This window comes from Podospora pseudoanserina, chromosome 5 (genome assembly GCF_035222485.1).
Source record: "Podospora pseudoanserina strain CBS 124.78 chromosome 5, whole genome shotgun sequence".
NCBI lineage: Eukaryota > Fungi > Ascomycota > Sordariomycetes > Sordariales > Podosporaceae > Podospora > Podospora pseudoanserina.
In genome coordinates this window covers 2,104,522-2,121,051 of record NC_085924.1, presented here as the reverse complement: position 1 = coordinate 2,121,051, position 16,530 = coordinate 2,104,522, and the positions used below count along the sequence as shown (strand labels likewise).

Sequence of the window (16,530 nt, the reverse complement as noted above, 5' to 3'; positions counted from 1 at the left end):
AGTTTGGAGGAACTTTGTTACCTAGTTACAGGCGGTATAGAAATAGAATATAGGCCTCGAGTATTGCAACATGATGAATGTTCAATGACCCCTAAGCTCTTCTTGATTATTTTGTCGGGCCTTTGATTCGATAACCACCTTGAATTTTCTTGCACGAGTGTGCTGGGGCATGAGATTGATACGAGAAGCAGCTAACTAGCAACGGGACAGATTCTCCCAAGCCCCGTAATATAACTATACACAATAGCTTCGCCATAATACTTCAGTACTTTCATCTCCACAAGTTAAGAGGTGCAGCGTTGCTGTTTAGCTATATCCACTTTACTTCAGCCATACCCAGACCCAATGAACAAAGTCTGCCCAGTTGTGTCTTGTGATGCCACTGTCAGGGAACTCGAGCCTTCCCTTCCACGTATGGCTTGAAGCCTGCACGGTCTGGCTCAAGTCGCCCGACTTGTCTGTCCACCAATCCCTAAACCGGAACCCGTGTTTACGGATATTATAACACAAGATGAGTCAAATGAACACCGGAAGCTATGACTGGTCAGTATCGTGCGCTGCGCTGGCAATCCGCCTGAGCTCGAGCACTTACACTAATATAAGCAGCAATGAACTTGCGAATGCTGAAGGGCTCAATAAAGGCGCCTACCCCGTTGAAGAGGATAAGAACGACACAAGCAACTAACCCATAGCAAGCTTTGAGCCATTGCCCGTGGGACTTATATGGATACCCAGGGTTGTCTCGATCATAGCTCGCTGCCTGTGACTCAGACGTATTGCCGTATATTTTGGCATCTTCAAGTCTAGAGGTGAGATGTCAGAGCTGCAAATGGCTGAGAAATTCAACTTGTGGAAGACTCACGTCCGGAAAAAGTACAGATAGGTTGCACATATGGAGGCATAAACACTAGACACATTCATCAGTACCCTGGCGTTTTTCTTAAAAGGCTAACCCAGAATCTAGAAAGAAATCCGGTAAATATAGCTTTCACTTACACGAGACCTGTGCATGTTTATTAGCCAGTCGGTCTCACTCGGGTTTCAAAGCATGCATGGTGATATAGGGAAGAGGGACTTACAGGATACAGTGCAGTTGTTGGCTAGCTCGTCAAGTCTCTAATTGTGGCATTATGAATCAGCAGATGCCCACCCAGAAGGGCAGCAGTACTTACTGCCCCAACTGAGCCTTCACGGCCCGTGTAAGCGACCATCATGATGGCACCTGTCATCAAAACCGCTCTCACTGGCACCCCAGATCGACACTGGCGAAGACGTCTCGTAATAAACTCAGGGCCAGTCTGACCGCGAAGAGCCAGGGTATGCAAAACCCTTGTCACGATATACATAGAGTTAACACCGCAAGTGAAGGCCGAGAAGACAAAGACTCCGCTGAAAAAGTGGGCAACTTTGGGCATGCCAGCCTCCACGACGGCGATAATGAAAATGGAGCGTGCACCGACCGGGGTACTGTGGCCATTGATGAAAGGGTGATCCATGGGGACAACAAACGATGCGGTGAGCATGGCCAGCGAATACAACGTAATGACACGAAGGTTGATTTTGCGAGCGGCCATTTTCATACTCTCGACGTCACTCAATGCTCGGCTCTCTGCTGCTGTAGCTGCGACGATATCCATGCCGATATAAGAGAACATGACACTCGTGAATGTTGTCCTTTGCGCGGAGTCTTAGCCACGTCAACGGCCAATCACGACAGCTGAGTATCGTGCTTACCGGACACCTAGAAGAGCTCCCAGTGACCCTTCAATGGAATGTTCGACTTTCAGATTCTCGTCCTTGGCGTTGTACACAAGGTTGAAAAACGAGTAAGAATGATTCCAATCTGTGTGGGTCGTCAGCCATGCCCTGTCTCGTTGGTGTATCAGAACTCACATCGAGTGCCAAGAGGTTCATGATAGTAGGCTTCCCCTCAAGCTTCGACGACGTAATGTAAGTAGCTGGCACGCCGGAACAAATGGGGTAGTGGAAGGTGTTAACTGACGCTGAAAAATAGATAGAAAAAACATCATCTAGTCATCACCAATATGAGTAACACGGAGAAAGGAATAGTGATAATCCAAGACACCAGAAGTTGCACCCACCATGATCAGTAATATGATAAACTTGAGCTTGAAACAGGCGAAAATGTATTCCAATTCGCCAAAAACCTTGAATGGCAGCATTAGCATGGGTCTGCTAGAGTTTCCGACAGGTCATACTTACTCGGACTGGAAACATATTGAACAATATGACCAGAATCAAAAACACGGATATCCACACGGCATTATCAACCCTCTGACCCACCTCCCAATGGAGAGAAGTTATTCCGTCATCATAACGGAATTTGATGGCATTTGATACTGCCACTAGCTGCTCACTGGCCAGTACAGCGTATGCAAACCTGTTTGGACACGGAGTTGTCAGGGTATGGGACAAGCCTTTACAGTGGCATATTCACTGTGAATCATGAAATACCAACCAATAGACCCACCCAACAGCAAATCCTACACCACGACTCATGAAACGGCGGGGAAATTCCATGACAGGGGCGTTGACCGGCATCAACGCAATCATTTCACCCTGTGGGACGTCACGGTCAGTAGGTCGGGACAAATGACACAGGATGAATGGAAATTCTGAACTGACAAGACAGCTTATCACTGAGGCAATGACTTAATGTATGTGTATGAATTAGCTTCATGCCATCGGGTTGAAGTGCTGGTAACAATCAAACATCTTATCTGTTCCTATGAGTATGTAACAGATAACTGCACCGCCAGGACCCGCGCTCGCAAGTGATCTCCCACATCCTAAAAAAAGTCCTATGCCAGCTATTAATAAGTCCTCAACACCTATTCTGTTGAGAAATAGGGCACATACCATTGCCTATTTTGCTACCACTCAGAGGCCTTGGTTAGTCCGGTATTCGGGTGCAAAGAAGCACAAGCAATGACCCACCCAGAAAATGCGATCATCTAGATCCGTAACATCTAGTTAGTTGATATGGCGGCGATACTCGGCCGCGTCCATGTCCGGGGATCTTACATTTATATGTCTCTCGTCCAATACTCGCCTTATGAAACCTCAAGTGTCAATTAACAGGCATGAAAAAGGACATAAATTCTCCCTCCCAACATACCATAAGCTCTCTCCACGAATTTTTTTGGTGTTCCCGGGAGGGTTCGGGTCCTCGTAGCCATGTAGAGTGGCTTCGCCATCCAGCTGAGGGCCCCGTGTGAAGATTTGAGGGTTCAATGCCTCTGGCTTTTCGTAGTCCGTGGCAGGTTGACCCGACCAGGACACAGATTCGCCAGGAATCAGCCTGAAAACAAATCGGTCTACTAGACTGAGTAAGTTGTCGAACGTTCTGGTAAGTGGAATCAGTATATGATCAAATCGTTGCTTGTCTTGGATACCACCATGTTTCCAACACCTGGCAGGGCTGGTGACTGATGGGATACTAATGGTTATTATAAATTTGTTCCTTCAGCAAACTGGGATTCCAAGTGGTGTGGAGTATGGCAAAGCGTGTTGGGTGCTGCATTACAATCATGGGGTTAAAATACGAACGAATCAGGGCAGGAGCAAACAAACCCAGCATGGCAACCACTCAGAAGCTAAACAAGGTCGCTATCCGGCATGTGGGTTCAGATGTGGGTGACCGGAAGTGGCACGGTACCTTCAACGGTGAAATGGAGATGCAAGCAGCAAGCCACACCTTAACCCCGCCAGTGCTAGCGTTCTTTTGATCTGCATGCGCATGCCAAGTCTCAACTGTCCCATGTCTGCACACCTAGTGTAACTCTCTATTTGGCTGTGGCAACCTGATGACTGGGTCCCTTGAGATCCCAAGCTGCTCCATATTGAACCGCAGGTCTTGGAGCTGGCTCAGAGAGACTCGCACAATGGCTACAGATGAACCAAACATCACACATGGCTCCTTTTGCAACCCTTCATTAGTACGGCGAGTGGTAGCTTCTCCCGACAACTGTTCCGGGCTCGCATCGTATATGTTCACTTTGTGCACCACCGTGAGATGTGGTTGCGAACCCAGCCACTTATATTCCACAGACCTTCACCCCCTCGTGCTTCTTGTTCCTGTGCACCCTGCCCGGCCAACCCCAAGCCAATGGAGGGGACCACGGCATTGCTCAGATGGTATTCCACCCCCTCCCACCAAAGCCGTAAACCTAGTCCTTAGCTTCGCTTTGGTGGCCGGGTACAGACTCGTCCTACCCCTCCCCCCTTTCTCAACTGCCTATCATTTCCCAATTTCTGTCCCGAATCTACCCTGTCCTTCCGACTCATTGTGCACTTCAGGACCAACACCTCTTGGAGATGTTGACATACAGATGAAGAGCGAAAACAGCCCAATCGAAACAAGATTAGGCTTAATCACCGGTAATCAGCTGGGGAAGGCATCTGAGAAGTGCGAAGCGGCGGTGCCATCCCCAGCGATCTCGAGACCGCCGTGAGCGTTTTTCTCACATTCACGGTCTCTTGGAGCAGGTTTTCGATAGCTTTCCCGGCCCGAACTCTTTTCCACTCGCAGCTTGCAAGGAGATCACTACCCAGCTCCACCTTGACCCTGACAGCTTGGGTCTCCCCCCTGCATTGGCATCCGGACTACCAAATTTGGCATCGCAGCTGGTAGGGGGACCAACCTTTATACTACCTCGCACTTCATGGTCTGTCATCCGCTAACCCGAATGTTGTCTCGTAGTCTCCGTTCCCACCCTGTCTTCAGCCCGCTGCTATCGCCGACAGTGTGCCAGCAGGCTACTCTGGAGACTGGCTTGTAAAATATCTAGCATTACGAGACGTGTCGCAATTCGTAGTTGCCGCCTCAATCCAATATGCTGCCAACAAGGAGACTCGAGAACTGCGTCTCGAGCCAGCCCTGGCGCATTCCAGAAATGCTGTTCTGAGTGCGCTCGATGCCTTACGTACCCCCCCCCAATTCTCCCGGGTGGAGATGGTTGCAACACTGAGCACTATTTGTCGTATAGTCTTACCCGACACCCTGGACCTATCTCATCAAGACACCGCAGGGATCTGTGTCGAGGAATTCGAACTGGATGCATTGGATGCTCTATTCGCGAGGCTTGTAGCCCGTCAGGCTATTCAACGCGTCAGTGACCGGGAGATGGTCCATAACATGTCTCAGGTTGTCAGAAACATTGCTCTTCAGGACAATCCCAGTGGGCAGTTCATGCCGAATCAGCGGCCTGGTCTGTACTCTGTGAATTGCCCGGAATGTCACATCATAGGTGCATCTCAGTTGAACCCAACGGACATCAATACTGTGAGTCTTCTCTTTTTTTCCTAGGTCACGAACCCCCTCTCTCTCTTCCAAGGTGGTTAATCGCTTTCCTCAGCAAGCCCACCGAACATGGTCATGTTGCTAGATAGCTTCCACCCAAAACAAGATGCATACACTGCGGAGAAGCCATCACCATTTCACGGGAGATATCAACAGTACGGCAAACTTGGGAACTACTGGAACCACTTCACCTTGATGCTGACACCGTCAGCCTGCAACGTCATTTACCCACACAATTTCTACTACGGCCGCCCAAGACACAGACGAGCGGCTTCACGTCACTAGAATACGGCAATACGCTCCGTATAGGAGCTGGGAAATTGGGTGGACACGAAGCCTATGGCTCTTCGCACCAACCAAAGATGTTTCTTTCCAGCCCTGTATCCATAGATCCCATTGGCTCTCTGTATACTGGGCTTCTGTCGCCTCAAAGCCCCAATCACTCCCAAAGCCCATTACCGCTACGTCATCAACAATCACAAGCAGACAACAGAAGCAAACTTTCGGACCATCATGACAAGCTTGATCCAGCCTTGCTAACAGATCGGCCCACCTTCTCCCACGACTCGCCTATATTTAAACGGCTGCAGCATGACACATATGAGGCTTCATCCATAAACACCCCGAGATCTGTCCCGTGGTAACGTCGGCGGAGAAAGGAAAGTCGAAATGGAGGCTGAAGTTTACAACTAGCAAAAAACCACCTGCTGGCGTAATAGCAGACTCGAGTTCCTTGTCTTCGACTACGCTTGAAGCCCAAAAGCTCGAGGAAATCACTCTGACTCCCCTTGTCATCCAGAAACATCAAGGGAGAGGGAAATCGTCGAAGAATATCAATGTTACTCTCTCGCAAAGCTCTACCCTCGCTCTATTTTGGACCCAGCTGCTCATACATGTGTGGGATGTTGCCAACACCCCTCCCACCATGATGCGGGCCATTCAGCCAGAGAGCACTTGTATCCTGGCAGCCGTCGCCAGGACTCATTTAGCATATGTTATTGGAACAAGAGATCAGAAACTTACGGTTTGCATTACCATCTTTCTCCATTTTCGACACAGTGTGACGACTTGCAGCTGCGTATTGTGAATCTCGTGCAACCTACCGTCTCAGTTATAGAGTACCGCATCCCATCCACATTATGGGCAAAAGCATTAGCGATTGACCGAGAGGAAAACTATGTGGTGGTTGGTTTTGAGAATGCCACTGTGCGTTTCTTCAAGGCAAAAACATCAGAGCAACCGCGAGAAGACCGTCTACATGCATCATCGCACCGGGATTGCAGGGGATGTCCGTCAGTCGACACCCTGACATTCTCTCAGGATGGGTTCACACTTCTAGCGAGCACAAGAAGTTCGAAAACGGGGCTAGTGCAGATATTTTCTTGGCGATTCCCATTTCACGAGTTCCAAGAGCTGGCAGCCTGCCGGTATTTAGTCCCACTTCACGAATCGGAGGACAACGGTTTGTCCGCGGCCATATTTCGACCTGGATCGGATGGCGAGGGGACGTTGGTTTGTATTACGACCTGGACCCAATCCGGCACTCCTATTTTGATACAGCCGCAGGACGGACACAGGAGTGAGATTAAAGTTGACGGGCCTGGTAAATCCACCAAACTAGGAACCAGAATTCAGGGTGCCGCCTTCTCCCCTCAGGCCGGGAGCTGGTCATGATTAACGACAGAGGTTACGTTTTTCAAGTGTCCAACTTGAATCCCAGTCCCATCGATATCAGAAGAGTAGCTATCTCGAAGGGGCTTACAGCAAAAAGTGAATCGTTCGCCATGTCATTTGTGACCATAGCGGACGAGGAAAATGTTCTGGTGGCATGGGCTGATTTGGCGAGAGCTAGGGGCTGGATTAAACAGATACCCATGACAGGGAGGGTAAGTAACAATACCCCCTTATGGCGTGGAGAGAAATGAACTGAGATTGTCGATTTTAAACAGGCAAATTTCGCATGCCCTGATACATCTGGGTTATTATCTGGGTCATCATCATACTGTGCGATGAAGGAATTTATGGGCCCACAGGTTGAGCTTGCTGCTATTGAGAGGACCCGCGAGCTGCCAACGGAAACAGACGGTGGAATATAACTTCAAGTCTGCTACAGTATTGGGTACCTCTTAACTTATAAACTAGAAACCCAGCAATGGTAGACAATCATGTTTTTTTTATATTGCTTCAGTAGTAATATAGTGATGTTTAAAGTTAGCCCTTAACTAAAAATAAATGTAAAATAAAATTATAAGTAAAATTTAAAATTATTATTAAATTTTTTTTAAAAATATTAGAAAGTGTATAGCACCAAAAAATCAGTATTATGCACTACCTATATTTATTTATTATATACTAATACTTTTTCCTAATATATTATTTTTAAAAGCTATAATATAGAGGCCTAAGTGTCACGGTTTTGGGAGACAGTAGGGCCACGAGAACCAATTAGGGCTGGACCGAGCGATCAAGCGGGGCTCACGGTCCAAATGGACGGAACGGACCAATAAGATGGGGACCGGGGACCGCGGCGGGGCTCACGGTCTAGTATCGCCCAATCAGGAATGGACCGAGGACCGTCTGTAAGTCAACGGTCCACGGTCCCAAGGTCTATATATACGGAGAAACTGGCTAGTATAGATAAACAGTTCCGCAGTATACAATATAAATCACAATTGTTAGTATCTTAAACTATTATAATTAAGACAAGCTATTTATTATATATTATTTAACTGTACTGAACTAGGATTATTCAGGAATATCTTTAACTAATATCCCTGTTAGAGATTCTAGATAGGAGTTCGTTATATATTATATATTTACTTCAATTTTAGCGAGGGATCTTCTACTAATACTAAACTTATACTTATTACGGTAAAATAGGTTATTAAACGCTTTAAGGAACTTAAAGATAAGGTTTAGTAAACTCGGGAATAGATTTTTACTATTTCGATTATATTTAAATCGATTATTAAATTCCAGGCACTAAAGTTCTATAGAAGAAGAAAGGTAAACTTAAAGGGTTTTTAATCTAACGTAAAATCTATTATCGCTAATACTTAAACTAGTTTATTAACGAAGAGTTAAAAGTAATCTTTGCGGCTACTAAACTTAAAGATAGGGCTATGTTGTTTAAAATCCATAGCCTACGTAATACTATTAACGATAAGGGGTTAATATAATTCTTCTATAATAGTTTTAAGGAAAAGGTAAAAGATAAATTATATAAAAAATCGAAGCTTAATATTATTAATAAATATATTACTATAGTTATTTGAATCGACGATTAATAGTTTTAACGTCGTACGAAAAAGAAAGGTAATAATAGGGGGTCCTACAGTGATAATAGTAAAGAATACTTTAATAATAATTATTTTAACAATAAGTACAAACGGAGATACTTTAATATTAATTACTCCGATACTATATACTTAGGACCGATAAATATTAACGCTATTTAATAATAAAGGCCGTAATGCCGGGCTAACATAAACATAACTTTAAGTATTTTAATTATAATGAAGTAACGAAATTTAAAAAAGATCATAAATTACTTAAGTAATCCGAATAAAACAGGATATTATATTAATTACTCTATCTAAAGGACCGAGAATTATAAAGGTTATAGTTATTAGGTACTAATAAGGTAAAAAGTAAGCTTCGAGGAAAACTTTAATTGGTATACCTTTTTGAATTATTAAACTTTAATCAATTACTTAAAATCGAGGCAAATATATTAAACTATACAAGAGGTAGATATTTAAGTTAGCGAAATAACAATTGAGAGCTATATCTAATAACCTTTTGTTTTTACAGAAATTAAAACAAATATATTAAAACTATTTAATTTATATACAACATTACTTATTATTATTGAAATGTTTAAAGAGTAGAAGCTATATTTTAATAATATTAATTATAAATATAGATTTATGCGGATTATAAGAAATTATAATACTTTATTATTACGAAAGGTCTTTAACGTATAATAAATACAATAGTCAAAGTTTCTTTCGGAATTTAATTTTTAAATTAATTATATAAATAGCTAGGAGAACGTTAGAGTAAACGTATTTAGCCAGTAAGCGGACTACTACAATGATACCTTTGAGGAGTTATTAAAGCTAAAAAGTAGGACGCTATTAATAATAGAAATACATACAACGAAATTCGAATAATATATAAATATTATAAAGATTATGAAAAAATTAAATAATACTTTAATGAATTAAAGAATAAGAACGACGTTAAAGAAATCACTTCATTATATTATACGTGTGAGGGAATATAGGTTACGAAGTATAAGCGTTACGGATTTCTAAAGTTATTATTAATAATAGAACGATTATAGAATTTAGTTACAGGAAGTTTTATTACTAAATTAATAAAAATAAGAAATATAATAATTAACGCTAAGTATCATAGTATATTAACGGTAGTTAATAAATTTACGAAATAAATATACTTTTTACCTTATGAAGAATTTTTAATTAGTAAAGTAATTAGCGGACATAGTACTACGGAATATTATGATAAAATATATAGAGTTAAAGAAGTTTATTACGCATTGTAATACAAAATTCGATCGAAAGTTTAAAGAGCGTTAACCATAAAATTAAAGGGTAGTAAACAAAGTACTGTCGGTTTACTACTTCTAAATAAACGCTTAAACGGAACGGTTTAATTAAACTAAAAAATAATATTTGTAGGATAGTATTATTTTAAGTAAAATAATTAAATTAAATTATTATTTATGGTATAGTGAGTATATAATATATTAGTAATAAAGATAATTAAAGTTAAATTTTTTTTAGGAATTTTAAAAATAAAATAAACCTACGGTAGCGACCTAGCGTTAAGGTACCTAGGGCTACAGTTGAAGTAAATAAACTATATATATTTTACGGTAACTTCCAATAAAAATTAAAGTTTATAAAGGAAAGGATAAGGAAATATTGTAATATTAAAAAGCATAAAGGATTTTATTTCAGAGGGGGAATATAATATTCCTTTCTATACGTAATTTACGTGTTAAAAGACTTAAATAAACTTACTTTTCTATAGTCTAGCTTTTCATTGAAATTAAAAGAAAGATATCGGAAACGGTATTCCAACTGATATTACTTAATACAATACGTTTATAGTTATATACGTTTTATATCTCACTTTTAGAATCTATATTATTAATACATAGAATTAATACTCAGGAAAGAAATGCGGAAAACGAATTAAAAAAGTATAATACAAAAGAAATATTAGATTTATTTTTTAATAAAAGTTATTTAAAATGTTTAATCATAAATAACTCGTGGAAACTAAAGATAGATCTTAACCATTTAGATAAACAAAAAAAGTTCTATCGGTAATACTTAAGCCAATTAAAACCTAAATAAATAAAATTATATTTAGGTTTAGGAAAATCTATTAGGTTTTTCTAAGCCTAAAAGAATTTCGATGGAAATTGAACCTGCGCCTCTAGTAAAGTAATTAATATACTACGCATTATACTATAAGGTTAGTAGGTACGAGGAAATCTAGGCCCAAGTAATACTATACACCTTAACTACCGTAAATAAAGGTTAAAGACGCACTACCCACGTGGAACTAAAAAGACGAGTATTTAAATTTACGGACGGTATTTATAAACTTAGATATAAAATGTCAGCGGGAATCGAACCCGTACCTTCGATACAATAGTCAACGTATTATACACTATATTATAGAATTAGAAAATATCAAGTGATTTAGATATAACTAGTATTATATATTTTAATTAATTTAGGAAATAGAAAGTATGTTACTAACGGTACTTTACAGTGTTAGAAAGGAAAGACCGGCTATCTTAAAATTAAAAGAAAGGTAGGAAAGCTAATCAAAGCCTATAAAAAGGTCCCGGACGTAAGGAATAATATTTTAGGCGGCGTCCAGCCAGGTAAAAATATCCGGCCAAAGAGTAGGTAGCGCCGTAACGGTAAACTACGCTACTTAAATATCCTCCTCCTAAATATACCGCGCGAAAAGACGCTTCTCGTAAATACGGAGGGAGTAACGTATTTATTTTATTCGGATAAACTTAATAATTAATTACGAAAACTACTTTTTAAGCTTTTACTTTTTACACTCGAGCCTATCCTATTCTTTAATTACTTGGGTTACTATAAAACGATTAATTATATTATAAGAAAAAAAATTATTTATAAGTAAAATAAAGATTAAACCCGTTGTATAAAATTTTAAGGCGTACGTACTTAAAGTATTATAAAAATAGGTAAAGTATAGTATTACGGTAGAATCATAGTAAAAGATTCGTAAAGCGAGAATTTTTATTTTTTTAGTTCTATAATAATATTTTTACATATAATTAAATATAATAAAAAGTAAAGAAAAATAAAAAGGAGAAACTTATAATATCATTAATAATAAAAAAAGAACTAATCTATAGGGACTTTAGCTTAAAAAGAAAGTATTATATTATGGTTTTAGTAGATAATAAAGCTACGCCAATTAATTAAGGCTGGACCGAGCGATCGAGCGGAGCTCACGGTCCACATAGACGGAACGGACTAATAAAATAGAGACTGGGAACCGCGGCGGGGCTCATGGTCTGCGGTCCAGTATCGGCCAATCAAGAGTGGACCGAGGGCCGTCTATAAGTTAACGGTGTACGGTCTTAAGGTCTATATATACGGAGGAACTAGCTAGTGTAGATAGATAGTTCCGTAGTATGCAATATAAGTTACATTCGTTAGTATCTAAGACTATTGTGATTTAGATAAGCTATTTATTATACATTGTTTAGCTATACCAAACGAGGATTATTCAGAAGTGCCTTTAACCAGTATCCCTTTCAGAGGTTCTAGATAGAGCTTCGCCACACTAAAAACACTATTACTATAGGCATTTACAGTACTGACAGTATAGTAAAATTAGTTTATATAATGCTTTTGGTTTTTAATTAGATATTATAGGCTATAGGATTTGATAGTAGTATATAATAAAATAAGAGTAATAAACCCTCTATATATCTGATGATAGCTTTTCATATTTTTGATAAAACACTTTATAGTAAACTTATACTTAACTACTATTATGATTAGATTTTATTTGAAAACTTAATAAAATAGCTGTATTTAGTTAAAAATAATTAATAATTATATACAATAAAGTCTCTACCTATAAGCATCTAGCTAGCTAGCCAAGCTTTTTAAGATTATAAATATATTGATATATTAATTCTTTAAATGATATTTATATTTTTAAAGTAAAGTTTAAAAGAAAATATAATGCTGGAATATTATGAGATTAGTCAAAAAACCTATATTTAAAAATAATAAAAACATTGAAATATATAAATAAATATCATGATCCTAAACTTGTTTACTTTAACCCTCATGAAAAAGCCATCTACCTATAGAGACCTTGTTAGCTGGGTCTATCAGTAAAGAAGTTAATAGTTATTTTATTATACGTAGTATAATATTAGACTCTGAGGAGAGTGAGTTTCTATAGTTTTTTTTATTTATACAAACTGCAGAATTTAATAGATTAAATATTGTTCAACCTTTTTTATAGCATTAGTTTTACTAATCAAAACGTTATTAAGTGTGTTTTTTTAAAGTAAAAAATGTGGGGCAATCCTTTAATTAAAGAAGAGAGATGAAATATAAATATCGGTCAAATTTAAAATATAGGTCGGTCATTATAGTAACATATTTTAATAGCGCTTTGATTTCTTTAGTTAATTTTTGATTTTGATTAAATTAAATTTATAAAAGCCTCTCAGGCTTTCACGTATTGGATATAATTTCCACAATTTCTTGTATTGAAAAAACATATTTTGAATAAATTCCTTAAAATATTGGCCAGGTGTTTCATTATAAATAACGTTAACAATCTTAAATTTATTTTATATGACATAAGAAAAGAAATTATTAATTTTTATTATTTATATTAATAGGCAATTTCTTTAAGAATAACAGGGTTTTTAACTTTATTAGTATATTGAAGCGTAAAGGTAGTAATTAAGTTATGAACAGTATTATAGTACTTGGTAAGGGATTTAATTTATTGAGTTTCAGCAGTGATAAGTTTATTAAAAACAATATGGTAATAAAGGTTATGATTATATTTAGATATTTTATTCTTGAATATTTTATATAAAACTTCAGCAGGGATGATTTCAGTCTCATTTCTTATTATATTTAGTTTAATAGTAATTTCTTTTTAGGTAAGTCTATCAAAAAACACCTTGAAGATATAACCAGTCTTTTTACTAACTGTAATATTAGTTTCTTTTAGTTTTTGGAAAGTATTAATGAAATAAATTGATAAAAACCTGATTATTTATAATATTTTTAAAGGGAATATTATTACTTCAGGAGGTAAATTAATATTAGAACTATTTATTATTTGTTTAATTTGTTTAGGTAATCAATATAGAGAAATTATTATAGGTTAATTATAACCTGTAACGAAACTCTATCCAGAACCTCCAAAAGGGATACTAGTCGAAGGCACTTCTGAATAATTCTGATTCGGTATAGCTAAATAATATACAATAATGGCTTGCCTTAGTAATAATGGTAAAATTTCAACGATTATTACTTATACTATTTACTACGGAGCTTTCTGTTTACATTAGCTACTTCCTCCGTATATATAGACCTATTGGTCCCCTGGATTATGAACTCTTAGCAAAAATCCCGCTCTGGGTCATTGGCTTTTGGCAATGATCTTACAGGTAAGGCTATTTACTCCCCATCCTGATTGGTTCTACTAACGATTAGCTGTGGGTGTCGTACCCCGCACACGGTTCGTCTTGCCTGCTGGCTTAACTGTGACATAACCTTATAGACTCTACTATAGGTATATTATAACTATGTAAATTAAGCCGGTTCTCCTTATCATAATAAGTAGGGTATTATAAATAAATATCTTATAAGTTAAAGTCTGAACAAATCGAGGCTGATATTAAAATTTTATATTTCAGATAATCATAAAATATACACAAAGAAGAAATGTTAATATGTAGCTTACTTCTTTTTTAAAAAAAAATTGCTTACTTTATCTTCTCCGCCTATATCCCACCCAACCTATGCTCTTCCTACTTTTTCATTAGCTATAACCCTATTTCTACTCTCGCTTCTTTAAAATTCTTACACAATCTTAACCCAGTATCCTACTCATAACCGCCTACTCGCAACCGTATAGCGTCATGATTATAATTAATTTAGAGGTTAAAAGATTTAAAAGAAAATTAGTATTAAATGATTGAGTACTTATTCTTTTCGTATATTAATGGCATTGATGAATTGATTATTTCATAATAAACGAGCACATTAGGAATATAAATAGATACTTTATAGGAAAAAGATTCAATATTAACACGTTTTATAGTCATTTTCAATTATATTATTTAAAACTTTTACGAAACTACTCCTACTGATGAATCTACCGATTTTAAATCAAAAAGAATTTAAATATTCTCATTACTAAACTAAGCTTTATTTACGGTATATAAATATATACACTTATATTTGCACTGCAATTATATTCTTAAACTCTAAACAAAAGTATCATGTAAACCATCGATGTGCTATTTCAACTATAAACTTTCATATATATTAAGAAAATTATTAAGATTTACAAGAATAAAATAATAAAACGTTTAAGTGAATAGGTGCTTGAAGCCTTTTACAGATAGTAATCAAATATTTACTCTTCAATGATTTTGAATTATTTATTATTAATTTCAATATCAAGTATTCATTAACTCTGTTTCTATTATGATTTTAATTTTTCATATTGAATAGTATATTTTAATCCTATAAATATTGATTTTATTATAGTTATAAGACAAAAAGTTAATAAAAAAAAGAAGAAGACATCTTAAAATCTTTTGGTTTTAAAAAATCATTTATCTAAACTCAAAAATAAAAAAATTGAGGAAAAGGGTTTAAGATAAATTACAACAAAATAAAAACGAAAAAAAAAGCATAAAAAAGAAATCTGAAAAAAATTAAAAAGAATAAGAAAAGTATAGAAATTATGCAATATAAAATACAAAATAAAATATTAATATCAATTTAACATTTTCAATGTTTTAAAGTAATAAATACTATTGTTTAAACATATATATTATACAGGCATAAAATAAATTTTAAAGCAAAAGCCAAAGCCCAATATATAAAAGGGATATAATTTTGTTACCTATCATTCGAAGTATAAAGTATAATAGATACATGAAAAAAACTGAAATAACCTTGATAATAGTCATACAAACTAATATGGAATACAGTAATAAATAATGGAGATGAATACATAGAATAAGTAAATTAATTGAATTAAATAGAAAAGCTAGTGGAAAGTCTTTATAGTAGGAGAAGTAAGTAGTTCATCAAGACTGTCGCTTACTATAGCATTGAAAACAATCAATTAAAAAAAAATAACTAGTTAGTTCAAAAAACAGGTTTATTAGTATTTTTATCCTGATTTTTATTCAATATTAAGTAAGTAGACCTTGTATTATGCTATAACTCCAAAAAAATTTAACTTATTCAGAAAATAATATAACAATAAATAAACTTTTTTTGTTAAAAAAAAGCTGGAGCTTAACGTAAGAAAAGAGAAAAGCAGCTTTACTTATTATTAAAGCAGTAAATTAGACATTAAAAGTAACGGACTAACATAGCTCCAAACAGTATTATTATAAACCTTCATAAGAATTACATACCAAAAACTAATCAAAGGTATATGATGTCGGTGTAACATTACTTATCAAATATTAAATAGAACTTATTACTAGCTATGAGATTGATGTCTAGCGTATTCAATAATACATTATATTGAGAATTATTTTGATTTTGACTATATTATGAAAGCTAAACAACCTTTATGATTTGAAAATTGTATTTATCCCAGCCTTTTGAAGGCAGGTTATCAATAACTACCGAGTAAGTATTGCCAAAAAAACATTAAAACAAAGAAAAAGTAAATGGGAGAATAGTAGCTTGATTTATTATTAGAATAGTAAAGTTGATGTTACCAACAAGGCACGAAAATAGACTTGAATGGTAATATTATTAATTTTTATAAGAATGATATAAAAGAAATCTTTTCACAACACAAGGAAATTAGATAATATAATATATTCATAATTTCACATTATAGCGATATAATACTACAATGATATTAATGGTTGTTTAATATTA

At 36.6% G+C, this 16,530-nt stretch overlaps 2 protein-coding genes across 2 annotated transcripts; one reads left to right on the top strand and one right to left on the bottom strand.

Moving 5' to 3' along the window:
- Positions 1 to 126: 126 nt before the first annotated feature.
- Positions 127 to 3,613, bottom strand: QC764_0079450 (uncharacterized protein). The gene is made up of 17 exons (XM_062940770.1): positions 3,140 to 3,613; positions 3,046 to 3,073; positions 2,959 to 2,990; positions 2,742 to 2,837; positions 2,647 to 2,672; positions 2,480 to 2,580; positions 2,224 to 2,401; positions 2,103 to 2,168; positions 2,003 to 2,030; positions 1,894 to 1,935; positions 1,735 to 1,843; positions 1,173 to 1,674; positions 1,080 to 1,116; positions 997 to 1,003; positions 863 to 907; positions 593 to 803; positions 127 to 534 (listed from the first exon to the last, which is right to left on the bottom strand). Exons 12-17 carry the CDS (start codon positions 1,653 to 1,655, stop codon positions 517 to 519), a joined length of 801 nt encoding a protein of 266 aa, XP_062799037.1. The 5' UTR covers positions 1,656 to 1,674; positions 1,735 to 1,843; positions 1,894 to 1,935; positions 2,003 to 2,030; positions 2,103 to 2,168; positions 2,224 to 2,401; positions 2,480 to 2,580; positions 2,647 to 2,672; positions 2,742 to 2,837; positions 2,959 to 2,990; positions 3,046 to 3,073; positions 3,140 to 3,613; the 3' UTR covers positions 127 to 516.
- A 797-nt stretch (positions 3,614 to 4,410) lies between these two features.
- QC764_505330 (uncharacterized protein) lies at positions 4,411 to 7,419 on the top strand (the record flags this gene model as incomplete). The annotated part of the gene is made up of 7 exons (XM_062947791.1): positions 4,411 to 4,650; positions 4,748 to 5,305; positions 5,413 to 5,963; positions 5,999 to 6,347; positions 6,383 to 6,926; positions 6,959 to 7,209; positions 7,273 to 7,419. Coding segments are annotated over 7 exons (2,640 nt in total), but the record flags the coding sequence as incomplete, so codon positions are not given.
- Positions 7,420 to 16,530: the final 9,111 nt, after the last annotated feature.